This window comes from Notamacropus eugenii, chromosome 5 (assembly GCF_028372415.1).
Source record: "Notamacropus eugenii isolate mMacEug1 chromosome 5, mMacEug1.pri_v2, whole genome shotgun sequence".
In the NCBI taxonomy this organism is placed as follows: Eukaryota; Metazoa; Chordata; class Mammalia; order Diprotodontia; family Macropodidae; genus Notamacropus; species Notamacropus eugenii.
In genome coordinates this window covers 12,026,941-12,047,873 of record NC_092876.1, presented here as the reverse complement: position 1 = coordinate 12,047,873, position 20,933 = coordinate 12,026,941, and the positions used below count along the sequence as shown (strand labels likewise).

The 20,933-nt window shown below is 57.1% G+C and overlaps 3 protein-coding genes across 6 annotated transcripts in view; 2 read left to right on the top strand and 1 right to left on the bottom strand.

Moving 5' to 3' along the window:
* Positions 1 to 111: 111 nt before the first annotated feature.
* LIG1 (DNA ligase 1) lies at positions 112 to 8,491 on the bottom strand. 3 transcript variants are annotated; one of them, XM_072607230.1, is made up of 26 exons: positions 8,188 to 8,491; positions 7,611 to 7,673; positions 7,269 to 7,355; positions 7,032 to 7,173; positions 6,826 to 6,934; positions 6,166 to 6,435; positions 5,986 to 6,058; positions 5,782 to 5,862; positions 5,489 to 5,545; positions 5,032 to 5,204; positions 4,777 to 4,943; positions 4,433 to 4,509; positions 4,179 to 4,270; positions 3,912 to 4,011; positions 3,734 to 3,819; positions 3,474 to 3,589; positions 3,040 to 3,135; positions 2,814 to 2,924; positions 2,577 to 2,648; positions 2,353 to 2,497; positions 2,167 to 2,249; positions 1,768 to 1,920; positions 1,548 to 1,601; positions 1,171 to 1,314; positions 358 to 450; positions 112 to 270 (listed from the first exon to the last, which is right to left on the bottom strand). In XM_072607230.1, the coding sequence occupies exons 2-26, from the start codon at positions 7,625 to 7,627 to the stop codon at positions 184 to 186; spliced, it is 2,685 nt and encodes an 894-aa protein (XP_072463331.1). In that variant the 5' UTR covers positions 7,628 to 7,673; positions 8,188 to 8,491; the 3' UTR covers positions 112 to 183. The 3 variants fall into 3 exon arrangements, with proteins under 3 accessions (XP_072463331.1, XP_072463332.1, XP_072463333.1); XM_072607231.1 differs by lacking the exon at positions 8,188 to 8,491 and adding an exon at positions 8,016 to 8,055; XM_072607232.1 differs by lacking the exons at positions 112 to 270; positions 358 to 450; positions 1,171 to 1,314; positions 1,548 to 1,601 and having other exon boundaries at positions 1,835 to 1,955.
* A 68-nt stretch (positions 8,492 to 8,559) lies between these two features.
* Positions 8,560 to 18,377, top strand: LOC140503346 (uncharacterized). 2 transcript variants are annotated; one of them, XM_072607229.1, is made up of 5 exons: positions 8,560 to 8,630; positions 9,094 to 9,717; positions 12,005 to 12,317; positions 14,554 to 15,961; positions 15,992 to 18,377. In XM_072607229.1, the coding sequence occupies exons 2-5, from the start codon at positions 9,104 to 9,106 to the stop codon at positions 16,711 to 16,713; spliced, it is 3,057 nt and encodes a 1,018-aa protein (XP_072463330.1). In that variant the 5' UTR covers positions 8,560 to 8,630; positions 9,094 to 9,103; the 3' UTR covers positions 16,714 to 18,377. The 2 variants fall into 2 exon arrangements, with proteins under 2 accessions (XP_072463330.1, XP_072463329.1); XM_072607228.1 differs by having other exon boundaries at positions 14,554 to 18,377.
* The window catches only part of LOC140503352 (uncharacterized protein ZSWIM9-like), a 9,272-nt gene continuing 5,072 nt past the window's right edge, over positions 16,734 to 20,933 (top strand). Inside the window, 1 exon segment of the mRNA XM_072607251.1 lies at positions 16,734 to 16,965. Within this exon segment, the coding sequence (XP_072463352.1) occupies positions 16,888 to 16,965 (78 nt within the window). The 5' untranslated portion in view covers positions 16,734 to 16,887.

Genomic DNA, 20,933 nt, shown 5'->3' with positions numbered 1-20,933 from the left:
CTTGGGGCTGCTGGATCCCAAGCATGCACCTGCCCCTGCACACAGGTTAAGGTGCTAGCTGAGGCAGACTCTGCTGTGCCCTTCCCCCCAGACGAAAGATGAATCAGTCACTCTCTAGCCCCCAAATTTTATTGAGTAATTACTAGCACCTTTGCTCTGCTCACCCAGGTAGGACTGGGTGAGCTAATAGAAATCTTCAGGTTCAAAGTTAGTGGGTTCGGAGTCCTGCTGGTTCTGAATCTGTTGCTGCTTCTTATACAAATAGGCCACCTGTTGGGGGGAGGATCCAACTGATGCCAAGAAACACGTCACAGGCCTTGGCCTCACCCCTCCCTGCAAGCCTTTCTCCCCAAATACCTGGGCACTGGAGGTTGCCTCTTCTGGTTTCTTGTCTTTTCGAACTTGGACAAATCGGGGGAAACGAAGGGAGATGCCCTTGTCGCTCTCCACCTGGGTGGGCATCAATGAATGGTCATATTCCTGCCCTGTAGGGCTTCAGTAACCTTGCTTCCCTGCCTAGCCAACAAGTATGCCAAAGGACCTATGTACCAGGTACTGTGCTAATAATAAGCACCTTGCACATACCTGATCCTTACAACCCTGGGAAGTAGCTGCTAGTATGATCTCCATATAATTGAGAAAACTGAGGTCAACTTGTCCAGGATCATGTGGTCAGCATCTAAGGCTACATTTGAACTCAGGGCTTCCTGACTTCAGACCCATCGCTCTGTCCACTCCACCACTTAGCTGCCCAAATTCCCACACTCAAAGAATTTCGGTTCTCCCAAAGGATTCCTGGGCTGTGATTTGGGGACCACCCCAGACAGAATTCCTCCTGCTCTTCACTTCTCCAGGGTCCACAGCTGAGGCCTCACATGTCCCTGTGGATCCCAGCTCCCCAGGACTCAACCCATAGGCCTTCCTAACCTGGGGCCCCCACACCCAAGAGTGTATACAATCTGAATCTCCTCATCCCCTCCCCCTAGGCCTAGACCCCTGCAATATGAGCACCATAGAAGGGGTAGAAGTGACTGGAATAAAAGCTGGGGCTCCCTGGCCCTTAGGCCTGCACTATTTGGGGGGGAGTGTCTGAGAGTGGGGCACATCTGCTGCAGTGCCCTGCCTTGATTGGCCCTTTTCTTCCAAGACAAAGCCCCCTTTGGTACTCACCAACCCTCGGGCTGCTGAATAAATTGGGGAGACAGAGAGATCGGCACATTTAACCTCCCATACGGTGGTTGGCTCTAGCCAGTGGTCAGGGGGGGCAGCACCTTCGGCCCGGACATAGGAACGAGGAGCAGGAATCACGAGGGCCTGGGTAGGGGACAGAGGGTGAGGGAGGGCAGCTGCCTGTGGCAGAACCAGCGGTGGGGGCAAGTCCAGCAGGAGAGCAGCAGGACCTGGGGTGAAAGCCAGCCAGGGGCTTGGGATCAAACCCAGGGGGCAAGCCTGGGGAGGAGAGGGCAGCAGCAGCAGGGGAGCATGGGGAGGGGAGAGTGGCAGAAGGGGGTAGGGGCAGGGGCTCCTGATGTTTCCTCAGTTCTCACCTGGAGGCTCTGGTAATGTTCTTCTAATTCTTCATCACTGAAGCCTGTGCCCAGCTGAGGAGAGGGAGGAGGCAGAAGGAAACATGGTCAGGGGTACCTTCTGTCTCCCACCCCTGAGTGTGGGCCCCTGCCAGGTTGGGCCCAGTCACAGTCACTTCCTCCAGCTCGCCCCACCCCCAGATGACCCTGCCTCCCTCTGACTCAGCAGGCGGCTCCCCACCTTGCAAATGGCCTGGAACTCCTCACTGTCCTCATCGAAGGCAGCCAGGAGAAAGCCCCCGTATCGTCCAGCCCGTTTTCCCCGACCCAAATAGGCCCCAATCACCACCAGGTCCAGGGTGTCCCCGACGCCTTCCAGATAGTCCTTCTTCAGCTGCTTATGGGGGGGAAGAACTCAGGGGCAGGACCCTGGGAAGGGCACCAGGCAGGAGGAATTCAGGCAAGACAAGACAGTGGGGAAGGATGGAGGCTGGGCCATGAGGCTGGCCTCACCTCCATGGAGCCTGGGTGCTGCAGACCAGCTGAGCAGTGGGGGCCAAGGAGAGACAGGCTGGGGATTGTGGGCAAGGAGGAGGAGGGGGTGGGGTAATGGGACAGGGGCTCCAGGGGGCGCGGTCACCTTGAGCCAGTTGTGGGATCTCTTGGCAATCTCATACGTGGCATTAGCGTCCAGGGTCTTCACCATCAGGCCCTCACAGGAATCTGGATCAGAAGACAGAGATGCCCATGAGCTGCTGGGCACTGCCCATACCCCTCTGGAGGGAGGCTCGATCTGGCCACCCTAGGGGAGAGGGGTCCCCACTACCTTTCACAGACTGCTCCAGGAAGTCAGCAATCTGCTCAGTATCCTCCGTGTCCAGAGACGTGGCAAAAACAAATTCGCCCTCTGTCTCGATGAAGTTCTCCCGGAGCAGCTGCCGCCTCCGGGACAGCGGCTCCCGGACCAGGGACTGTGGGGAGAAGGAAGAGGATGAGGATAAGAGCCCCACAGGGACAGAGACACACTGTGCTTAGTGGGGCTTCACTCACCTGCCCATTGAGGTAGATGAGGTCGAAGGCGTACAGGCACACTTGGACGTGGATCTCGGACTCCTCTACCTCCTGGGTCGAGAAGATGGCACAGCGAGACCCAGGTGAGAAGGGCGGGGCATGGAGGCAGGGGACAGGGCAGGGTGGGGAAGAAGGGGGCATGGTGTGGAGGGAAGGGGTGCCTGGGCATGGAGGGAGGGGGCAGGGCATGGGCACAGGGAAGAGGGCTGGCCACACCTTGCGTTTGCGGGTGCTGAGCACCTGGAAGGGCTGAATTTGCTTCTTTGCCTGGTCCCAGGCAACAGCCTCTGAGTCCAGGATGCAGGAGATGACAGAGGCATGCTTCATCTGAGTAAGGGGCAAAATATTAAGGCTGAGTGAGCAGAGGGGTGTGGGCACAGCGCTCTGGGGCTGAGTGAGGGTAGGGCATGGCCCCTGCGCCACACTGCCCATCCGACCCCACCTTCGGGATGCGGCTGATGACATCTGGGTATCGGCCTGTGTTATCCTCTTGGTTCCGGCTAAATATCTTCACATCACCATTTGGCAGAATGTGGATCTGTGGGGGAAGGGGGGGACCTGGAGGGACTGGGAGCAAGACGTGTCTGGGATAGTCTTGCCACATTTCCCTGGGGCACAGGGATGGTTATGTAGCCAGCCACTGGAAAGAGCAATGTGACCAGGGAGGAGACCTCCCCCTTTACTTCTGCACGTGGAGGAGATACAGGCCTTGGCAAGTAGACATCCCCCCATCTCCCTGCCACCCCGCCCCCCGCGCCCCCTCCAGATCTGAGCCCTCAACTGGTCATACTTAATCAGACATATGAAGGCTCCTCTCCCTTCCATGCCTTGGCCTATCATACTTGCACTCACATGTGAAGTCCCCCAGGTGCATACCTGTGCCCTCTGCCCATCATACTTGTATTCACATGTGAAGGCAGACTCCTCAAAGCGCTTCAGCACCTCCCCAATGTTGCGGGTGGGGTGGGCCAGCATGGGCTTCAGGGGGACCCCTGGGTGGCAAAGTCAAAACAAGAGGGTGAGGACAGGCTGGCTCACAGCTGGAGGGCCAGGGCAGCTTTTGCTCTGTCAGGGACGGAGGCGTGGAGGCTGAGTGCTGTGCCCAAATCTGCGGGTAGGAGTGGCTAGAGGCTCACCTGGGGTCAACTGGCAGTGCTGGGGCAGCTGGTCCAGCCCGTGCTTGAGCAGGGCAGGGACAATCAGGTCCAGATCAGGCACCTCGCTGAGGGAAGGACAAGAACACGGCTAGATCATGTGTGTGGATGGCCCTCCTGGCTGTGGCCCCCACTGCCCTGTGCCCTGCCTGCTCCTCACCAGAAGGTCTGCTTCAGGATCATGCCTTTCTTCTCCAGCCAAGTCTTCCTGGCTTCTGCAGACTTGCCTGTCCCAGCATCCACCACAGCTGGGGGGAATTCTAGAGGAAAGACCCACCCAGGGCTTTGAGATCTTCTCTCCCCGAGGTCCCACATGGGTAGGCTTGGGCATGAGATGGTTTGTCAGGAAAAGCTTATTGAAATGACAGCTGGGAGGTGGCCTGAATGGGGAAGCTGGGAAGCAGCAGGGTACGAGTGGCACTCTTACCTTGGCCGGGAGGTGTAAGGGTCACGGCCTGGGCAAGTGCAGCCAGGACGGACTGCTCGGCAAGGCCTAGGCGCAGCCGCCCACTCAGGGCCCTGCAGGGGAGGAAGAGTGAGAGTGAGCCCCTGCCTGGACATTCCTGGTCAGTGCCTCTTCCAGACAGGAAGGAGGGCCCTGTCCAGGTCCTTCAACTTCATGCTTCCTGGCTTTGCTGCTTCTCTCCCCACCCTGCCCCCAGTGGGCTGATGGCATCTCACCTGGCGATGAAGCGGGCCTCTGAGTGGCGACAGGCAACAAACAAGCCTTTGATGATGTCGATCTTCTTTGACGTGGACTGCAGGGGGGAGGCGGAGCAGGAAGGAGACAGACACCACCTGAGCTTACTCTCTTGTCTGGGGTGGGAAGCCTCCCTGCTCTCCAGGTCCTTATTGGACTGCCCAGACTTCAAAGGGGGATGCCCCCACCTTGGCCCCATCCCCCTCAGTAAGATACCCTACGGCAGGGCACAGGAGGGCAAGCCCTACCCTTTGCACTGGCCCCCTCACCCACCAAGGAGAAGTCAGATGACAAACACAGAGCGGGCAAGTGTGGGGACACTCACCGTGCTGCCTGTGAGGCGGGCGATGTCTCGAAGCTTGCTGAGGACCCCGGCTGCCGTCAGAGGGGGCAGAGGCAGCATGGTACGCTGGGTGCTACGGCTGGCCTCCACCACCAGCCCCACATCTCCCTTTTCTACCATTTCGGCCCTTATGGCCTCCAGTTGCCGTCCTGGTGGTGGGAAGAGACGAGGGTGTGGATGGCCTGGCCGACCTCTCTCTGCCCAGCTCCAGCACTGGGGTTCCCTGCCCTTACTCACCTGTGGCTTGGGCCACTGCCTTGAGCAGCACGCCATCCCCCACACCGAGCTCCAGACCTTGCTGGGGGGGCCCCAGCTGGTTCAGACTCAGGTAGAGGACAGGGAGGAGGTCTGCAGGGGACAGGGCAGCCACTGAACGGAGGAGGTTGCTCAGAGTCTCCACCATCCGGAGCCTGCAAGAGGAGGAAGGGCGGGGGCCAGTGAGGACCCCCAGGCCGGGCCAAGGGGAAGGGACTGGGGGTACAGCAGACTGAGGTCTAGAGGGTGGGAGGGAGCAGAGGAAGGTGACAGATGTGAGTGTGGTGGGGATGCGGAGGGGATGGGAGGGAATGCGCTGGATAGCGAAGTCAGGTGGATAATGGCAAGGAATTGGGGCCGAGGTAGAAGACGCCAAAAAGGTGGTGGGTACGCCCTGACCCCGAGCAAGCTGGGGTACCACTGGGGGGCCAGACTTTACCGAGCGGAGACTTCCTCAATTTTCTCAAATGTCCGAGCAACAACAAGGTAGGGGACCCTGTAGGAAGCAAGGTCAGAGGGGCTAGGGGGTCTTCCAGGTACAGGGCAGCCGGGTGGCAGAAGAGGAGCGAGACGATCACCCTCCCCTTCCCCATGATATGAAACCTTCACAGCCATAAAGGACTCAGCCGGCTAATCAACATTAAGGCCTACCATGTGCCAGGCTCCCAGTCTAACGGGGATACACTGGGCAAACCACCTGAACACAGACAGGGGTGCCCCTCATGCCCTCACCTCTGCCCTGGTCTCCAGCAGGCATCGTCCACGGGGTGATAGCTGCTCTTAGAAGGGTTGTAGGTGCCTGGGTCTGGGGGCCTGCGGCAGAGAGAGGCAGGGGCTGGGGAGCTGGTCCTCTTGCCCCTCCCTGGAGTTCCCTCCCCAGGCACAGATTGGCTGGGGGCCAGCCAGAAGGCAGAGATTCCTCTAAGGCCAACTTACGCCCTGGACATCTCCTCCGCTGCCTTCCCCTTCTCCTTTGGAGCTTGTTTTGCTGCAGCTGGCTTTCGAGGGGCTGTGGAATAAATGTGTCACTGGGGAGACGCTCTTTTCCCTTTAGAACCCCCAAGCCCAGTGTGGAATGGAGGCTGGCCCTCCCCAGACCAGAGGTGAGACACTCACCGAAGAAGCTGCTGAAAGCCTTGGGTGCCTGCGTGGGCGCCTTTGGCTCTGAGTTTTGCCTTGCCTCACCGCTAGTGCCCTGTGGCTCCAGGGCCTCGCCCACAGCCTCTGCAGGAGGCTGGTTCCCCTTCTCAGCCTCTGTGGCCAGCTGTATCTCTGGGCTTCTTCCTTGAGCACTCTCCTCTCTCTCTCTCTTAAGCCTTTTGGGCTCACTATCCTCACAGTCCTCAGGCAGCTCCTGGACCTTCCGTTTCTGCATCTGTTTCCGAGCTATGAAGAGAGCAAGTGAGGATTGGGGAGCAATCAGTGATGGACAACCTCCTCATTATACACATGAGGAAACTGAGGCAGGCAGTAGTCTGATGATTTGCTTAGCCTTCCACAGCTAGTCAGTACCTGAGGTTGGATTTGAACTCAGTTCCCATGGTACCCCCAGTGACCTTTAGCAGCAGTAAGGGGGAATGGAGTTCAGTGGCAGAAGAGAGAAGCCTGCTGAGGATTCAATCTGGTCTTCACTCCTGTGGCCTGGACCATGTGTAGGTGGAGGGGAGGGTGGCTAAGAGAAAGGGCTACCTTGGAGGCACCTGCTGGAGGTGCTACTCTGTCTGGAGGCTCAGGGGAAGGCTGAGACAGAGCAGAGATGAGCCTGCCCTCGCTTACCTGTCCGACGTTTTGGGATCCCTGCTGGGGAGATGCTGTTGGGTGAGGAGTCTGAGGGGTATGGGTCTGAGCTGGTTGGAGATGTGGCCGGAGAGGGGATGGTCAGCTCCTGCAGGCGACAAGGAGTGGGTGTGGGGAGGTAAGAGTGCGTACTCCCCATGGGGCAAGCGAGAAAAGTGGTTGCTGCACCTCCAGAGGCTGGTTACCTGCTGTTGGGGGGATGCTGGGGCTGTTTCCTCTTCCTCCTCCTCACCTTCACTGCCCAGAGCTCGGGGCACTTTCCTCATAGGCCTCTTGATTGGAGACTCACTCTCAGGTTCTATGGCATTCCTCTCCTTCAGGGTAGCCCTGGGGGGGAAGCCAGGTCAGGAAGGGGTCAGAGGGTCAGGGATGCTCAATCAGCCCAAAGAGCCCCTGCCCACTCAGATCACCCCCCCACTAACTTGGAGGCAGGCTCCTTGTCTTTGCTGCTTTTGGGGGACTCTTCCTGCTTCTTCACTTTGTCCCCACTCATAGGTTGGAAAAATGACCTGCGGGGAGACACCAGAGAAAGGCTAGGTCTAGGCACAGGGCTCAGGGCCAAGGGCAGGAAGGTGGCCCAGGGCCGGGCACAGGTGGAGGAGCCAAGGGCAGGAAGGTGGCCCAGGGCCGGGCACAGGTGGAGGAGCCAAGGGCAGGAAGGTGGCCCAGGGCCGGGCACAGGGCTCAGGGCCAAGGGCAGGAAGGTGGCCCAGGGCCGGGCACAGGGGCAGGGCAGGGCAGGGCCGGGGCGGGGGGCTCCTCACTTGATGGATCGCTGCATGCCTGCTCCCGAGCTCTGCCCTCCTTCCTCCTCTCTGCAGCGCCTCCTGGAACCAAACGTACAGATGTGTGAGGATGCCGGATGGGCGCGGGGGGCACAAGCTGCCCGCTGCCCCCAGCTCTCCGGGCCCCGCCCCCACCTTCACCCCCCCGGGGCGCCCCCTCTCTCCAGGGGTTCAGGTAACGGGCGCCGGGGAGGGGTGCAGCCTCCAGAGGAGGCCCCGCACGGACTGTCCTGGGTCCGAGGCTCCCTCCGCTGTCCGGCCTGGCGTCCATCGTGTGCCGGCCACGGGCCGAGCCCTGGACGTGCAGAGGGAGACCGATGCGGACGAAGGTGGGGGCCGTGCTGGAGGCCATGGGGGACCGCGGCGGCCTGACAGGAGTCCTACCCAGAGCCCTTTCCCCACTCCCCGGCTCGCGCATGCGCAGAGGCCCTCGGCCCCCTCCCCATCTCCGAGGGTCAGCAAGGCCGGCGGGCCTGGAGCATGCGCTGTGCGTATGTTTATATATGTGTCTCCTCTGTGCCCCCCCCTCCCCAAAACTCTCCCCCAGCGCGCTGACCTCTCTTCGCGTAACGCTACCAAGACTCCGACCCGGCTCCCGGCTCCGGCTCCGGCTCCGGCTCGGCTCGGGCTCCACTCCAGCCACCAGCCCCACTTCGCGCCTCAACTTTCGCGCGCTGAGGTGCTCCAGGAGAGTGACTTCACCGACCGGTTGCCCTCCCCTTCGCTTCGCGGGGCACGCCGGGAGTTGTGGTCCAGCCTAGTGGGAGGGGCAGGACCTCTGCTCTCGGAAGAGAAGCTGGGGGATGGGTTGGGTCTGGCCGAGGCTTCCGGACGGAAGCCCGCGGGGCATGATGGGAAGAAGGGCAAGAGCTGACCCAGCGGAGGGGAAGCAAAGCATTCTGGGAAGAGGGGCGGGCCAGTAGCCTGGCCTCGCGGGGCATTGTGGGAGGGTCCAAGGCGTCAGGAGCCGCTCGTTCAGGCTCCGAGCGGGCGGGAGGGGTGAGTGACGGGGAGGGAGAGATGCACATCTGGTGGGGGGGTGGTCACATCTAGAAGCTGCGGGGGTGGCGCGTAGTGGGGGACTCCACATCTGGGGGAAAAATGGAACAGCTGGATGTAGAGTGCCACATCTGTGGGAGGGAGGGGCACAGCTGGAAGCAGACACGCCACATGTGGGGGAGGGAGGGGCACAGCTGGAAGCAAACATGCCACATGTGGGGCAGGGAGGGGCACAGCTGCATGTCGGGCTTCACTTCTGGGGGGGGGAGAGGTGGGAGATGGGCATAGGTTCAGGAAAGAGCCCAGTGGAAGCCAGGGCTCAGGTGTGCCATGGACAAAGTCTGGCTCCAGTATCTACCGTTTCCAGTGTCTTATCGCTTCCATCCACAACCTGTCTGGCGGTCAGCACTGGCTTAGGGTCACTGCTGGTCTTGAGGTCCGGGTCTCCCCTTCCCACCCCCAGGTACCCTAGGATGGAGGAGGACCTGGAAGCAGAGCCGGAGCCTGGGCGGGAGCTGGAGGTGGAGCCCGAACCTGTCCCGGAGCAGGAGCAGGATCCTGAGTCTGATCAGGACCTGGACCCGGAGCCAGAGTCCGAGTCCGAGTCGGAGCCTGAGCCCGAGTCGGAGTCGGAGTCGGAGTCGGAGTGGGAGCCAGAATTCGAGGCAGAGCTAGAGTCCGAGTCTGGCCCCGAGCCTGAGCCCGAGTCCGAGACTGAGCCCGAGCCTGAATCCGAGCCCCAGCTGGAGCCCAGACAGGAACGAGAGCTGGAGCCCGAAGCCGAGCTGGAGCTGGGGAAGGAATCAGGAGCGGAGCCAAGGCTGGCGTGGGCCGAGGCCGGGGCCCAGGAGGAGCGGGAGCTGCAGGATCGGGAGTTTTTCTCTTGGGCAGAGTTCAGCCGCTTTTTCGATGCTTGGTGTCAGCAGCATCGGGCCCTCTTCTTCGTCAAGAACTCCATGCACCTGACCAAATGCCGTTGGGCCCTCGATACCCCGCTCCGGGCCCTCATCGATGTCCTCAAATACAGATACGTGCGGCTCGTCTGCAAGGATGTGCGGGCCCCTGCCGTCAGGCCTGGCATTGCGGGGTGAGAGGCTCAAGGCGGGGCAGGGCCTGGTGGTCCTGCCTCTGCCCCTTCTCCTGCTTTCCTGTGGGAGCCGGGCCAGGGCCCAGAGCTCTTGGCCTATTGGTGTTGAGTCTGGGTACAGAGCCCCACACTTGAGTTTGACCAAGAACCAAATGCCATATTGTTCCAATTATGTCCCCTCCCCACTCAGAACCCTCCATGACTCCCCACTGCCCATTGAATAAAGTTTAACCTCCCCAGTGGCATTCAAGGCCCTTCCACCTTACCTGCCCATCCTTATCTAAGATAACCCCCTGGAGAAATGATGTGGAGGTAGAGACAGGTGACCCGGGAGGAATCATTTAATCTGTGCCACAGTTTCCAGCTCTGTGCCCCCTCAGGTCCATGTCAGCTCTACATCTCTGCATCTGGATTTTGCTTCTTTTCCACCTGCCCCCATTACTGTCCCCCACAAGATAGTTGAGGTGTCTCCCCTTCATGGCCAGCTCCAGGGCTGCCCCAGCCAGGAAGCCTCCCCTTGCGTCTCTCTTTTGTCTTGGGGCCCTCCTCAGCATTCTGAGCTTTCTTTTACACTGATTGCCATTCCCAACTTATTGGAATGCATCTTTTTCCAAATAGATGATAAGGTTTTTATGGGAAGGGTTAAGGTTCCCACTTGTTTTCCTGTGACCTCTGACCCTTGCATTTGTTTTTGAAATAAAGCCCCCAAGGCAATTGCAGCACATGGCAGGGGCAGGGGCAGGACATGGACATGGAGATGTAGGCCTAGGAAGAAGGACCTAAGAAATGCTCTGAGATTAGAGAGGAGGGATTATTTCTGTTTTGGTTTGGAAAGCAAGGGGTGGCTCATGTATGTGGAGGGGAAGGGAGAACATTGAAGGCTTTGTGGATGAGCTGGACTCCAAAGGTTGGGTAGAAATGGAAAAAGGGTATGGCATTCTAAGGATAGCAGACAGTGTGGGCAAAGGCAGGGAGGTGGGAATGCAGAGCAACTGCTCAGAGGGTAGTGAGGCTTTTGGTTTGGTTAGAGTACAGGGAAAGTGAGGGAGATTTTGAAAGGCCTTGAATTTTGGACAAAGGAGTTTTTGTTCTCTTGGCACCAGGGACTCTGGTCAGAGCTGGGGGCAGGGGGGAAGGAGTAGGATATGCCTCCCTGAGTCAGTTTCCTTGTCTGTAAAAGAAGTCTGAATAAACTAAACCCTACTGACCAACACCTTACTGTAAGGAGTTGAGAAAGGGTACTGGAGTCAGGAGAGCTGGGTGTCTGCTCTGACACTCACCAGCATTGTGATCCTGGGAAAATCCCTTTTTCCTTTGGGGCCTCAGTTTTCTCCTCTGTGAATGGTGGTAATCATCCCTGTGCTTTTAGAAAGTCACTGACAATTGGGTGGAGGGTGGCTTAGAGAGGAGAGAGGATAGATACCAAAGTCGAAGACATCTACAGTGGAGAGGAGGGAACATGTGAGAGAGCTTGGGGACAAAGAAGTGACAAGACAAGACTCAGTAGCTGATGTGAGTTTTGAACTCAGGTTCTCCTGACTCCTTCACTGGTGCTCTATCCACTGCACCACCTAGCTGCCCCACTGTGAGGAAGTCACTGAGCTTGTGACCCTGGGAAGATGGTATGTAGTTCATGCCCTTGGGGAGGGATAGGAAAGAGTGAAAGAGAGGAAGGTTTAGGGGAAAAGACTGAAGGTTCAGTTTTAGACTTGGTTTTGAGATGTCTCTGGAGTGGGACTGCAAGTCTCAGGGGAGACTGGACATGTAGGATTGGACTCATCTGCATAGAAATGATCATTAACCCTCCAGGAACTGATTAAGTCACCAAGAGAAAGAATGACCAGGACAGAGACTTGCCACTTGAAACACGGTGGTGTTACTACTGGGGAAAGACAGAGAGACTAGAACAATTCCTGTAGGTATTAGAGGCAGGCTTACTTGCTGAGGGAGGTGTGAGGAGGTAACCACTGCAGAGAGGGGGGTATGGTGGGAATGCAAGAAATTTGTATAGAAACTGATGTACCCAGTTATGAAACAGCCTGGCTGGGATGGTCAGAAATAGAGAGGGGCCAGAAAAGCAGGTTAACTCAGGTTAAAAGAGAGGCACTCTTTGGGACAATGGGAAGATGACTGTATTGGGAGTCAGTAAGCCTGGGTTCAATTCCTGGTCCTCTCTGGGCTTCACTTTCTTCATCTATAAAAAGATGTGCCTTTTAAGCTTCTTCTATCTCTGAACCCTGCAAGGCAGGCAGCTGGGTGACCTCTCCCTTTCCCTCTCTTCTTGTAGGAACCCCCAGCTGGGCTGTCCAGCCTTCATCATCCTGAAGCTCAGCCCACTGCGGGACCGCCTGGTGGTAACCGAGTGTCATCTGACCCATTCACATCCAGCTTGCCCTTTGGAGTTTGCCAACTATTTTCGCCCAGGCCATCTTCTTGCCAATTCCTGCCTCCCGGTTCGCACCACCAACAGGATCTCCAAGCAGTTTGTGGCCCCTTCAGACATCCACCGCCTCCTCTCCTACTGCAAGAGTCGGGACCATGGTGTCCTAGATGCCCTCCATGTCCTGGAGGGACTCTTCCAGGCTGACCCTGAGGCCAAGGTGCTAGCTTCGCATGGGGCAGGCAGGCAGAGGGGGCGGGTGGACCCAAAAGCAGAGGGGTAGGCCACTGGTGCTGGAGCCCGGGTCCATTCTTTGGGTGGGTTGAGGGGGAAGACATCAAGGGAGAACTGGGCAAGGGCAAGGGGGGGCGGTGTTTTGTGGCAGAAAGCCATTGCCTGTGGCCTCCAGGATATTGGCTTTTCTTCATGGGGAAGAAAAGGAATGGGGGCTGCACAGTGACTAGAGAGAAGGTTAGGTTCAGTCTTGGCTCCGTCCCCCTCTGCTTGGCTGTGTGTCGCTGGGCAAGTCTTGACCACTCTGGTCTCTAGGTAGCTGGGTAAGGCCAGAAATGGCACAAAAAAGTGCCAATCAGTATTGGTAGAAGATGTTTTCTTATGCAGGAGTTTTGTCTATCTCTGAGACCCCATGGCAGGGTCCAGCCCCATCCCTGTCTTTCCCTTCTCTGGCTCTGGGCTCTTTCCTAACCCCCAGGGAATGTTCTCTAAAAATGATGTGAATTTGAAACCTTACCCCTCACATGGACCATTAGGACCAAGTCAGGAGGCCCTGCTTCTAAGGGTTTAGAACTGGAGGGGCCTTTGGATGTCCTAGTCTTGAGGAATTTTGAGCTAAAGATTTCTGAGGGTCACCTGGGCCAAGCCCTTGGGGAGAGGGCCAGGCTCTTCCTAGGGAGGTGTTCAGGGGCATGTTGGGGGTGGGTGAGTGGAAAGGGTTCTTCTAAATACTGATGTCAAAGAATCTCTGCTGAATACTTTCCTGAGTGGGGAGGGGCTCTTATATGATGAGCCTTGTTCCATTTGGCTTCACAGGGCAGAGCCAGGAAGAGAGAAAATGTGGAGCAGATTTAGTTTTGCCATGAGGAACCAGCTTATCCTGAGGACAGGAATGTGCTACAGATTCCCTCTCACTGGGGGTCTTTAAGCAAAGGCCTGGTGGCAGTAGATATCCGTTTAGATACTAGTTGTACTAGATGCTCCCGAGGGCACTGTGTGACCTTGGGCACCTCTTTCTGCCTCAGTGTAAAATTGGGGGGGTTGCTCTAGTTGTTCTCTGATGTCCCTTCTGATTCTTGACCTGTGATGACATGATCCCTTCCCACTCTGAGATTCTTGCGATGATCATGTCTAGTCCTTACTTTAGAGGGGAAACTAAGGCCCAGACTGGGGCAGAGACTGGGACACTGCAACACCTCATTTTTTCCCCTAATGGAATAACCAAGTTGGGAAAACTTTGGTCTCTGTTTCCAGAAACTTTAGTACTGATGGGGAGAGATAATCTCTTGGTCATGCTAGCCTGAATCAATTTGTGTATATGTGTGTGTGTGTGTGTGTGTGTGTGTGTGTGTGTGTGTGTGTGTGTGTGTATATGTGTGTATGTGTGTACTGGAATCCTTGGTGCCAATGTAGCAGATGCCCTCTGGAAACCGGTCTTCTCTAAGTGCCCCTACCTGGCTTAGGTCCTCTAAATGAGGTGCTGGGCAGAGTTGGGCTGGGGGGGAGTCATTGGGGGTACTCAAATGTGTTAGATTTCCTGGGGCCCTTGGTCAGGTGTAGGCACACTTACATGTACGTATGTGTATGGACCAACAGGTGTATGTGGGCACACAAGTGTATAAATGTGGGAATGGGCACCAGTGTGAGAGCATGTGTGCACGCCGGTGTGTGAGTGTGTCTGGGTGTGTGTACAGATGTGTGTGGAGGTGTGTAGGCAGATAATTGTGTGAATGGGTGTGTCTGGGTACACAGGTGTGTATATGTATGTGTCTGAGTATGAACACAGGTGTGGATTGTGTGTGAAGGCATGTATGTAGGGTTATATGGATATGACTGTGCATGGGCACGCCTATCTATGCATGTTTATGTGGGGAGGGGCCTGAGATGAGAATGAGGGGTTGTGATCCTTGTGTGTGATCATGTGATTGTGGGGCTGAGATGTGTATGTGTGTGCACACATATGTACATGTGCACATGGGTACAGGCTTATAGTGTATGCCCACAGTAGGGCAGGGCTGAGAGGAGGATGAGGTGTGATTCTTGTGTGTGGGTACATGTGTATGTATGCGGGCTCAGAGTGCACATATTTTGGCACAGGGCAGGTGGTGTGTGTGCTCCTGGCCAAGGTGTATGGCGTGGGGCTGCGGGTAGTGGGCTGTGGGCAGCTTCGGGGGTTGGGCCTCTGCTGGCGGTGGCAGGTTTTGACTCCCTGCACTCCTCAGGTCAAGCTGGTCTTTGTGGAAGATCAAGCCGTGGTGGAGACCGTCTTCTTCCTCACGTCCAGCATGATGGCTCTGCTTCGCCGCTTCCCGCTCATGCTCTTTTTTGACCGCCTCCCTGGCCTGCAGGGCACCTTTGATCTGTCCACGGTGCTTTGTGTGGATGACCGCGGCCGTGGCCGGGAGGTGGCCTGCTGTCTCACACGCCAGACCACCCCGAACCTTCTGCGCTTCACGCTGGCCTCGTTGGTGCAGAGCGTCCCAGAGATCAAGGACCGCGTGCGCTGCGTCACTGTGGGGCCCGAGGTGGGCACCCAGCTGGAGGCCGTCCGAGAGCTGCTGCCTGGGGCTCGCGTCCAGATCTGCCGAGTCCAGGTGCTGGAGACGCTCTTCAGCAAGGCCCAGGAGCTGGGCGGGGCCGGGGAGGACCCCGGGCTATGGCCCCTGCTCTGCCGCCTGGCAGGGGCGGCCTCTGCCGCAGCTTACATGGAGGCCCTGGCTGAACTGCGGGCCACCTGTCCGGCTGCCTTCGTGGACTACTTTGAGCGGAGCTGGGCACCCCGCAGGGCCATGTGGGTGCGCCTTTGGGCCTTTGAGACAGCCCGAAATGTGGATGCTTGTGCCCTGGTCCGAGGGCACCGGCAGCGCTTGCTGCGTGGGCTTAGCCCCTCACCCACAGTTGCCCAGTGTATCCGTGACCTAGTGGCCTTGCAGCAGGGGCACAGTGAGGGGGAGGGAGTAGTGGGAGAAGAGGGCCTGTCCAAGGCATCTTTGACAGGACCTAGGGCAGGGTTAGAGAACGGAGGTGGAAGGGGTTTGCAATGGGGGGACAGAGGGAACAGGGGGACACAGTTGGGAGAAGGAGGCGTGCAGTTAGGGGATAGAGGGCTGAGAGAGGGAGGCATACAGTTAGGAGACACAGGGGACCGGGGAACACAGCGGGGGGCAAGAGGTGAGTGGGGGATGCATTTTGGGGATAGAGATGTACAGCTTGTGGACAGAGGGGACAAAGAGATACAGCTGGAAGAGAGTGGGAGAGAACTGAGAGAGAGAGGGATGTATCTATGGGAAAGGAGAGTTCGATTAGAAGATAGAGAGGAGAGGGGCAGACAGCTGGGGGGAGGCAGTGTGCAGATGGGAGACAGAGGGGAGAGGGGCCTGCCTCTGTGGGAGAGAGGTATACAGTTGGGGGACAGAGGGGAGAGGAGGATACAGTTGGGGGAGAGAGGTATACAGTTGGAGGACAGAGGGGAGAGGAGGATACAGTTGGGGGAGAGAGGTATACAGTTGGAGGACAGAGGGGAGAGAGGATTCCATTTGTGGGAGAGAGGTAGACAGTTGGGGAACCGAGGGGAGAGGAGGATGCAGCTGGGGGAGAGAGGTGTACAGTTGGGGGACAGAGGGGAGAGAGGTGTACAGTTGGGGGACAGAGGGGAGAGAGGATTCCATTTGTGGGAGAGAGGTATACAGTTGGGGGACAGAGGGGAGAGGAGGATGCAGCTAGGGGAGAGATGTATACAGTTGGAGGACAGAGGAGAGAGAGGATTCCATTTGTGGGAGAGAGGTATACAGTTGGGGGACAGAGAAGAGAGCAGGACGCAGCTGGGAGAAAGTGATGTACAGCTAGTGGATGGAGGGGAAAGGAGGACAGAGCCGGGAGAGGGCAGTGTGCAGATGGAGGATCGAGGGAAGAGGGTCCTGCATTTGTGGGACGGAGGGCAGAGGATGCAGCTGGGGGACAGAGAGGAGGCTGGAGACCCAGTGGCCGAGCTTCAGCGAAGGAGGCGGCCCGGGGCACTTCGAGAGGAGAGGGCTGCGGCCCGGAAGCGGCCCCTCAGCTCCTCGGAGGAGGAGGACTGGGAGCTGCTGTCTCGGTTCCGGGCCGTGTGTGGGCCGGAGCTGGCTGGCCTAGTGGCTGAGGAGCTGACCTTCGCTCGGCAGCACGGGCTCAGGGGCTTCCGCTGGACTGGCACAGGCTACACTCTGCAGGACGGGACCTCGGACTTCCTCCTGGACGCCGCGCTGACCCGCTGCAGCTGCTCTATCCACGCTGCTCGCCACCTCCCCTGTCGCCATCTCTTTGCTGCCCGCCTGGTGGTGGGAGCTGCCCTGTTCCACATGGACCTGCTCAGGGACAGCTGGGGAGGGGCCCCTGAGCCTTGAGCCTTCGAACTCTGCCCTGCCCCGCCCCGCCCCCCTGCACCTCCCACCACCAGGAGTGAGGGTGCCCACACGCTGAGGTCCAAAAAGCAGGGAGCTAGCTCCCTTTCCACCTCTTTTGGGATTCTTTGCCTTGGGGAAGGACAAGTGTTTGGAGATCTCCAAGTCCACCCAGGCATGGTGGACAAAGTGATTCCTCAGCAGCTCTCACGGAAGCCGTCCCCTTCCTGTCTCCCAAGAGGAATGGAAATGGTGGTAGGTGAGGGATGTGGGCAGAGGAGGATTAGGGTGAGGATGGAAACAGAGGATAAGGAGAGGGGAGAGAAGGGGAAGGAGGAGAGACGGGAGAAGACAGAAGGGAAGAGGAGAGGGGAAGGCATGTGATGTGTGGAAGAGAAGGGATGCAAGGAGCCAGTTGACTTTTAGCTGGATCCCTCACGTGGACTGGCCCCCATTCAGCAAACTAGACTGGGGCCCATGGGCGGGGGAGGGAGGAGAGAGCGGGAAAGAGGATGACTCACACGGTTTGGCAAGGGCACCTTCCCGGGCTGTCTGTCTAGAAGTGAATGCGGGATTTCGTTTCTGTTTCCATAAGAAGGGCTCTTTTTGGAGAGCTAGGCTACTGGGGTGGGGTGGGAGTGGTTGGGGGCGGGGCTAAATAGGGGGCGGGACTTTTGCATCCCCTCCAATCCCAAGCATTTCTAAAGCTCCTACCCCCTAGGCAGGCAGGAAAAAAAGGAAAAAAAAAAAGACATAGCTCCTTACAGAGCTTAAGTCTCAGTGGGGTCGATGAGTCACATCCACTGGTCAGTGTGCATACCCTCTGTGCCAAGTTCTAGACCTATGTGGCTGTGGACTTCAAGCTGGAGAGAGTCTACCAAAATATCTCTTTGGTTTCTATTACTTCTGCCATGAGTTAAGTCTGGGAAATCTCAGCATACCTTGTGCCTCGGGTCTCCACAAGTACAAGTAGTTGGGTTTCCAGGACAGATACTTAAGGTAGCAAATGGATTTATGCAGGGAATTGTTAGTTTCCTCCATTTGTGTCTTGAGAGTAAGCTGCAAGTCCCTTTCACTGGGTCTCAATTTCCTCATGTGTAAAATGAGAGGGTTTAAATAGATGGCCTGTAACATGCCTTACAGCCTCAGTCCTGTAGAATCGTATAGAATGATCGGTAAATGGGATTGAGTTGTATGGATTGGGTTGCTTGGAAACAGGAGCACAGAGATTTTGGGCTCCCAGAGCTCTGGACCTTCTCTCCTCCAGAACACTCAGAAAACAGCAGGCCTCTGGCTGGCAGGCAGGGAGTCCAATCGATGGCAAGGTGTACCCTTGGAGTGAGGGTGGCTTGAATTCACACACCTGGTGCTCCCAGGTCATTATGGGATTAGAACATTTAGTGCTGGGATTGAGTGAAACAGTTTAATTTACTGAGTCCTAGAGAGACTGTGACTACCTAAAGTAGTAAGCGAGCCCACTTTTGAATCCAATGCCCTTTTCACTTGTATTCCCTTGGAAACTGGGCTTCCAGAAGGAATTGAAGTGTTGTGACTTGGAAGGGGTGTCTTGGGACATGGAAGGAGGTTTTGGCTTGGTCCCCAGCCCAACCCCACCCACTGTCTTTGTGATGCTTACTGATCTCCAGTAAACTTCTTTGGGCCTGGTACATTTGAGTGGCTTGACAAATGCTTGCTGGTCAGTTGATTGTATCCTTGCTTTGCTAGTTTAGCTTTCTCAAGGGGTAAGGAGGATTTAGCAAATCTCCAGAAGTTTGGTCTAGACAAGAGTAGATTATCAGATTAACCTGTTAAGTGGTATGACCGCAATCCTAAGAGTTGGAAAGCACTTCGGACTTGATCTAGTTCAACTTGAGTCTGAACCATTCTTTTGTCTGTGATCCTTAGTTTTCCTATTTGTAAAGTGGGGATGCTAATACCTACATCCATCAAAATGTTTCCATGTAGTCTCATCCCAGAGTGGGGGGAGTTCTCCCAGTTGGAAAGGCTCCAGCCTGGCCCTGGCTGGGTGGGCTGTGTAGATTTTGCCTGAGCTGTAGCCAGGGACTGGAGTTTGGCTCCTGTGTTGAAGGGTTTTTGGCCACAGGGCCATACTCATTCAATTCCACTGAATAACTCTATAGTAAGCATCTACTTCCAGGCAGGCAAGAGCTTACATGGCATGGGGAGTGAGGGAAAATATGAGCAAATGAAAACCTTTGGTGGTACCAAGAAGGAAGAAATTATTAGCACCAAATGTTTGAGTTGGAGAACACCTCTGTGCCACTAGCCCAGTCCAGGCTAGCTGACAAGTGTTTCCAAGACCTCCAAGCAGTGGAGCCCGTGGGCTGGAAGGGCAGTCAGTTCCACACTGAGAAGTTGTTGGTAGAAGCTTCTTCTGACTTGTTCCCGCTGCTCCTGGTTCTGCCTGTTGGGGCCAAACTAAATCTGTTCAACTTCTCTCTGAGAGCCCCTCCCTTCTCTAGCGTCATGCACTATCTATCCATTCAGTTTTCTTTCTTCAAGGCCCTTCACTACCCTGGAGATTATCCAGTTAACCAACAACTTTCTCAAAGAGTGATGCTTTAAAAAAGGCTACAGAATAGAGGCCTAACCAGCTGACTCCACCCACCAGATAGCATAAAGGTAGATGCAACAAAGAGGAGGCTGAGGGCTGACTTTCAACAGATGGCAATGAAGGAGTATAGAAGACAAAACGTGTGTGTGTGTGTGTGTGTGTGTGTGTGTGTGTGTGTGAGACACAGAGACATAAATAGGGTGGAAAGACATGTGTCTTCATGATGGGAGCTATCCTGACACCATGGCCAGTGGGGATACCCCTTGCTCTGAGTCTTCAGAGGGTGGGATGAATCAGGTCTCCTATCTGGGCCTGGATAGGGTAAATGAGCTGGATGGTATTCCATTCCTCTCAGGAGGGGTGGGTCTAGCTGACCCAGGGACAGAGGCTATGGCCAGCCAGGTCCAGCTGGACTGCCAAGGTGTGTGTAGGGGGGTAAAGGGGAGGATCTAGGGGGGAAGCAGGGTGAGGATTGTGGGGGAAGGCAGACCTACAGCTCATCCTCTCGAACTTCCAGGGGTCTGTGGCAGCGCCGTGGGGGGGGGGGGGGGTGAGGGGGGTGGGGAGGGTTGGGGTAGGGTGGGGGTGAGTGGGTGGGGGTGGGGTGGGGCCCTGCTCCACCCTTGGACCTCAGACTCCGCCTCTAGACCACCGGCAATCAGAGCCAGGCCCCACCACGGAGAAACAGACTAGATTCAGACCACACCTCCTCAAGGTCCTGCTCTTAGACATCCGACTGCACTCCTGAGAAACTGATGATCAATCATTCAAACGTTTATTAAACTCCTACACCATGTGACCGGCCCCACGCTAAGCACTGAGAAGTCAGAAAGAGGTGAAAGATGGTCCCTGTCCTCAAGAAGCTTTCGTGACCCCATTGGGATTTTCTTGGCAAAGATGCTGGACCTGGTTTGCCATTTCCTTCTCCAGCTCATTTTACAGAGGAGGAAACTGAGGCAAACAGGGTGAAGTGACTCAGAGTCACACGGCTGGTAAGTGCCTGAGGTTGGACTTGAACTCAGATCTTCCTGACTCCAGGAAGCTCTATCCACTGCGTCACCCAGCTGCCCTCAGGTCCTCTCCATAGACATGTTCAGGCCCTTGCCAGGGAAACTGACCATCAATCCAAGGTGCCCCCCCCCCCCGCCCCCCCCCCCCCCCCCCCCCCCCCCCACCCCCGCCCCTAGGAAACCATCAACCAGGCCCAGGCCCCGCCCCTGGTCCTTAGGACCCGCCCATATTTTAGCCCTCTCACCGTCGCTATGGAAACAACACGCTCTTTCCCAAAGCCCCGCCCCCCCGGCACGCTCTCCGTACCTCCAAAGGCCCTCTTCGCCTGTTCCCAGGCTCACGAAGGGAGGGGGAGCTGAAGTAGTTCACTGAGGACTACAACTCCCAGGACGTCACGCGCTCCCTTCCCTCGGACTGCGGCTGCCTCTGTCCCGTCCTGGGAAGGAGATCGGCGCGTGCGCTAGGGGGTCGTCGCCCCCTCCTCTGGAATCTCTTCGGGAGCATGTGCGGAAGGGGCGGGACGCTGTGGACGCGCGGGGCATTGTGGGCCTGTCTCCCAGGCCGCTGCTCGGGGGGCTCGCTTGGCGCCGCCATCTCTCGGGGAGCAGAGGAGGGGGCAGGGGTGGAGGCGGCGGCC

What these genes read in the sequence shown, in the direction of transcription:
- LIG1 (XM_072607230.1), bottom strand. An exon ending in GCGGAGGAGATGTCCAGGGC is followed by an intron (nt 5,863 to 5,985) that starts GTAAGTTGGCCT and finishes TCTCTGCCGCAG; the next exon opens with GCCCCCAGACCCAGGCACCT. An exon ending in GGCAGTGGCCCAAGCCACAG is followed by an intron (nt 4,944 to 5,031) that starts GTGAGTAAGGGC and finishes TCCCACCACCAG; the next exon opens with GACGGCAACTGGAGGCCATA.
- LOC140503346 (XM_072607228.1), top strand. Translation starts at nt 9,104, where the DNA reads ATGGAGGAGGACCTGGAAGCAGAGCCGGAGCCTGGGCGGGAGCTGGAG. An exon ending in GTCAGGCCTGGCATTGCGGG is followed by an intron (nt 9,718 to 12,004) that starts GTGAGAGGCTCA and finishes CTCTTCTTGTAG; the next exon opens with GAACCCCCAGCTGGGCTGTC. An exon ending in AGGCTGACCCTGAGGCCAAG is followed by an intron (nt 12,318 to 14,553) that starts GTGCTAGCTTCG and finishes TGCACTCCTCAG; the next exon opens with GTCAAGCTGGTCTTTGTGGA.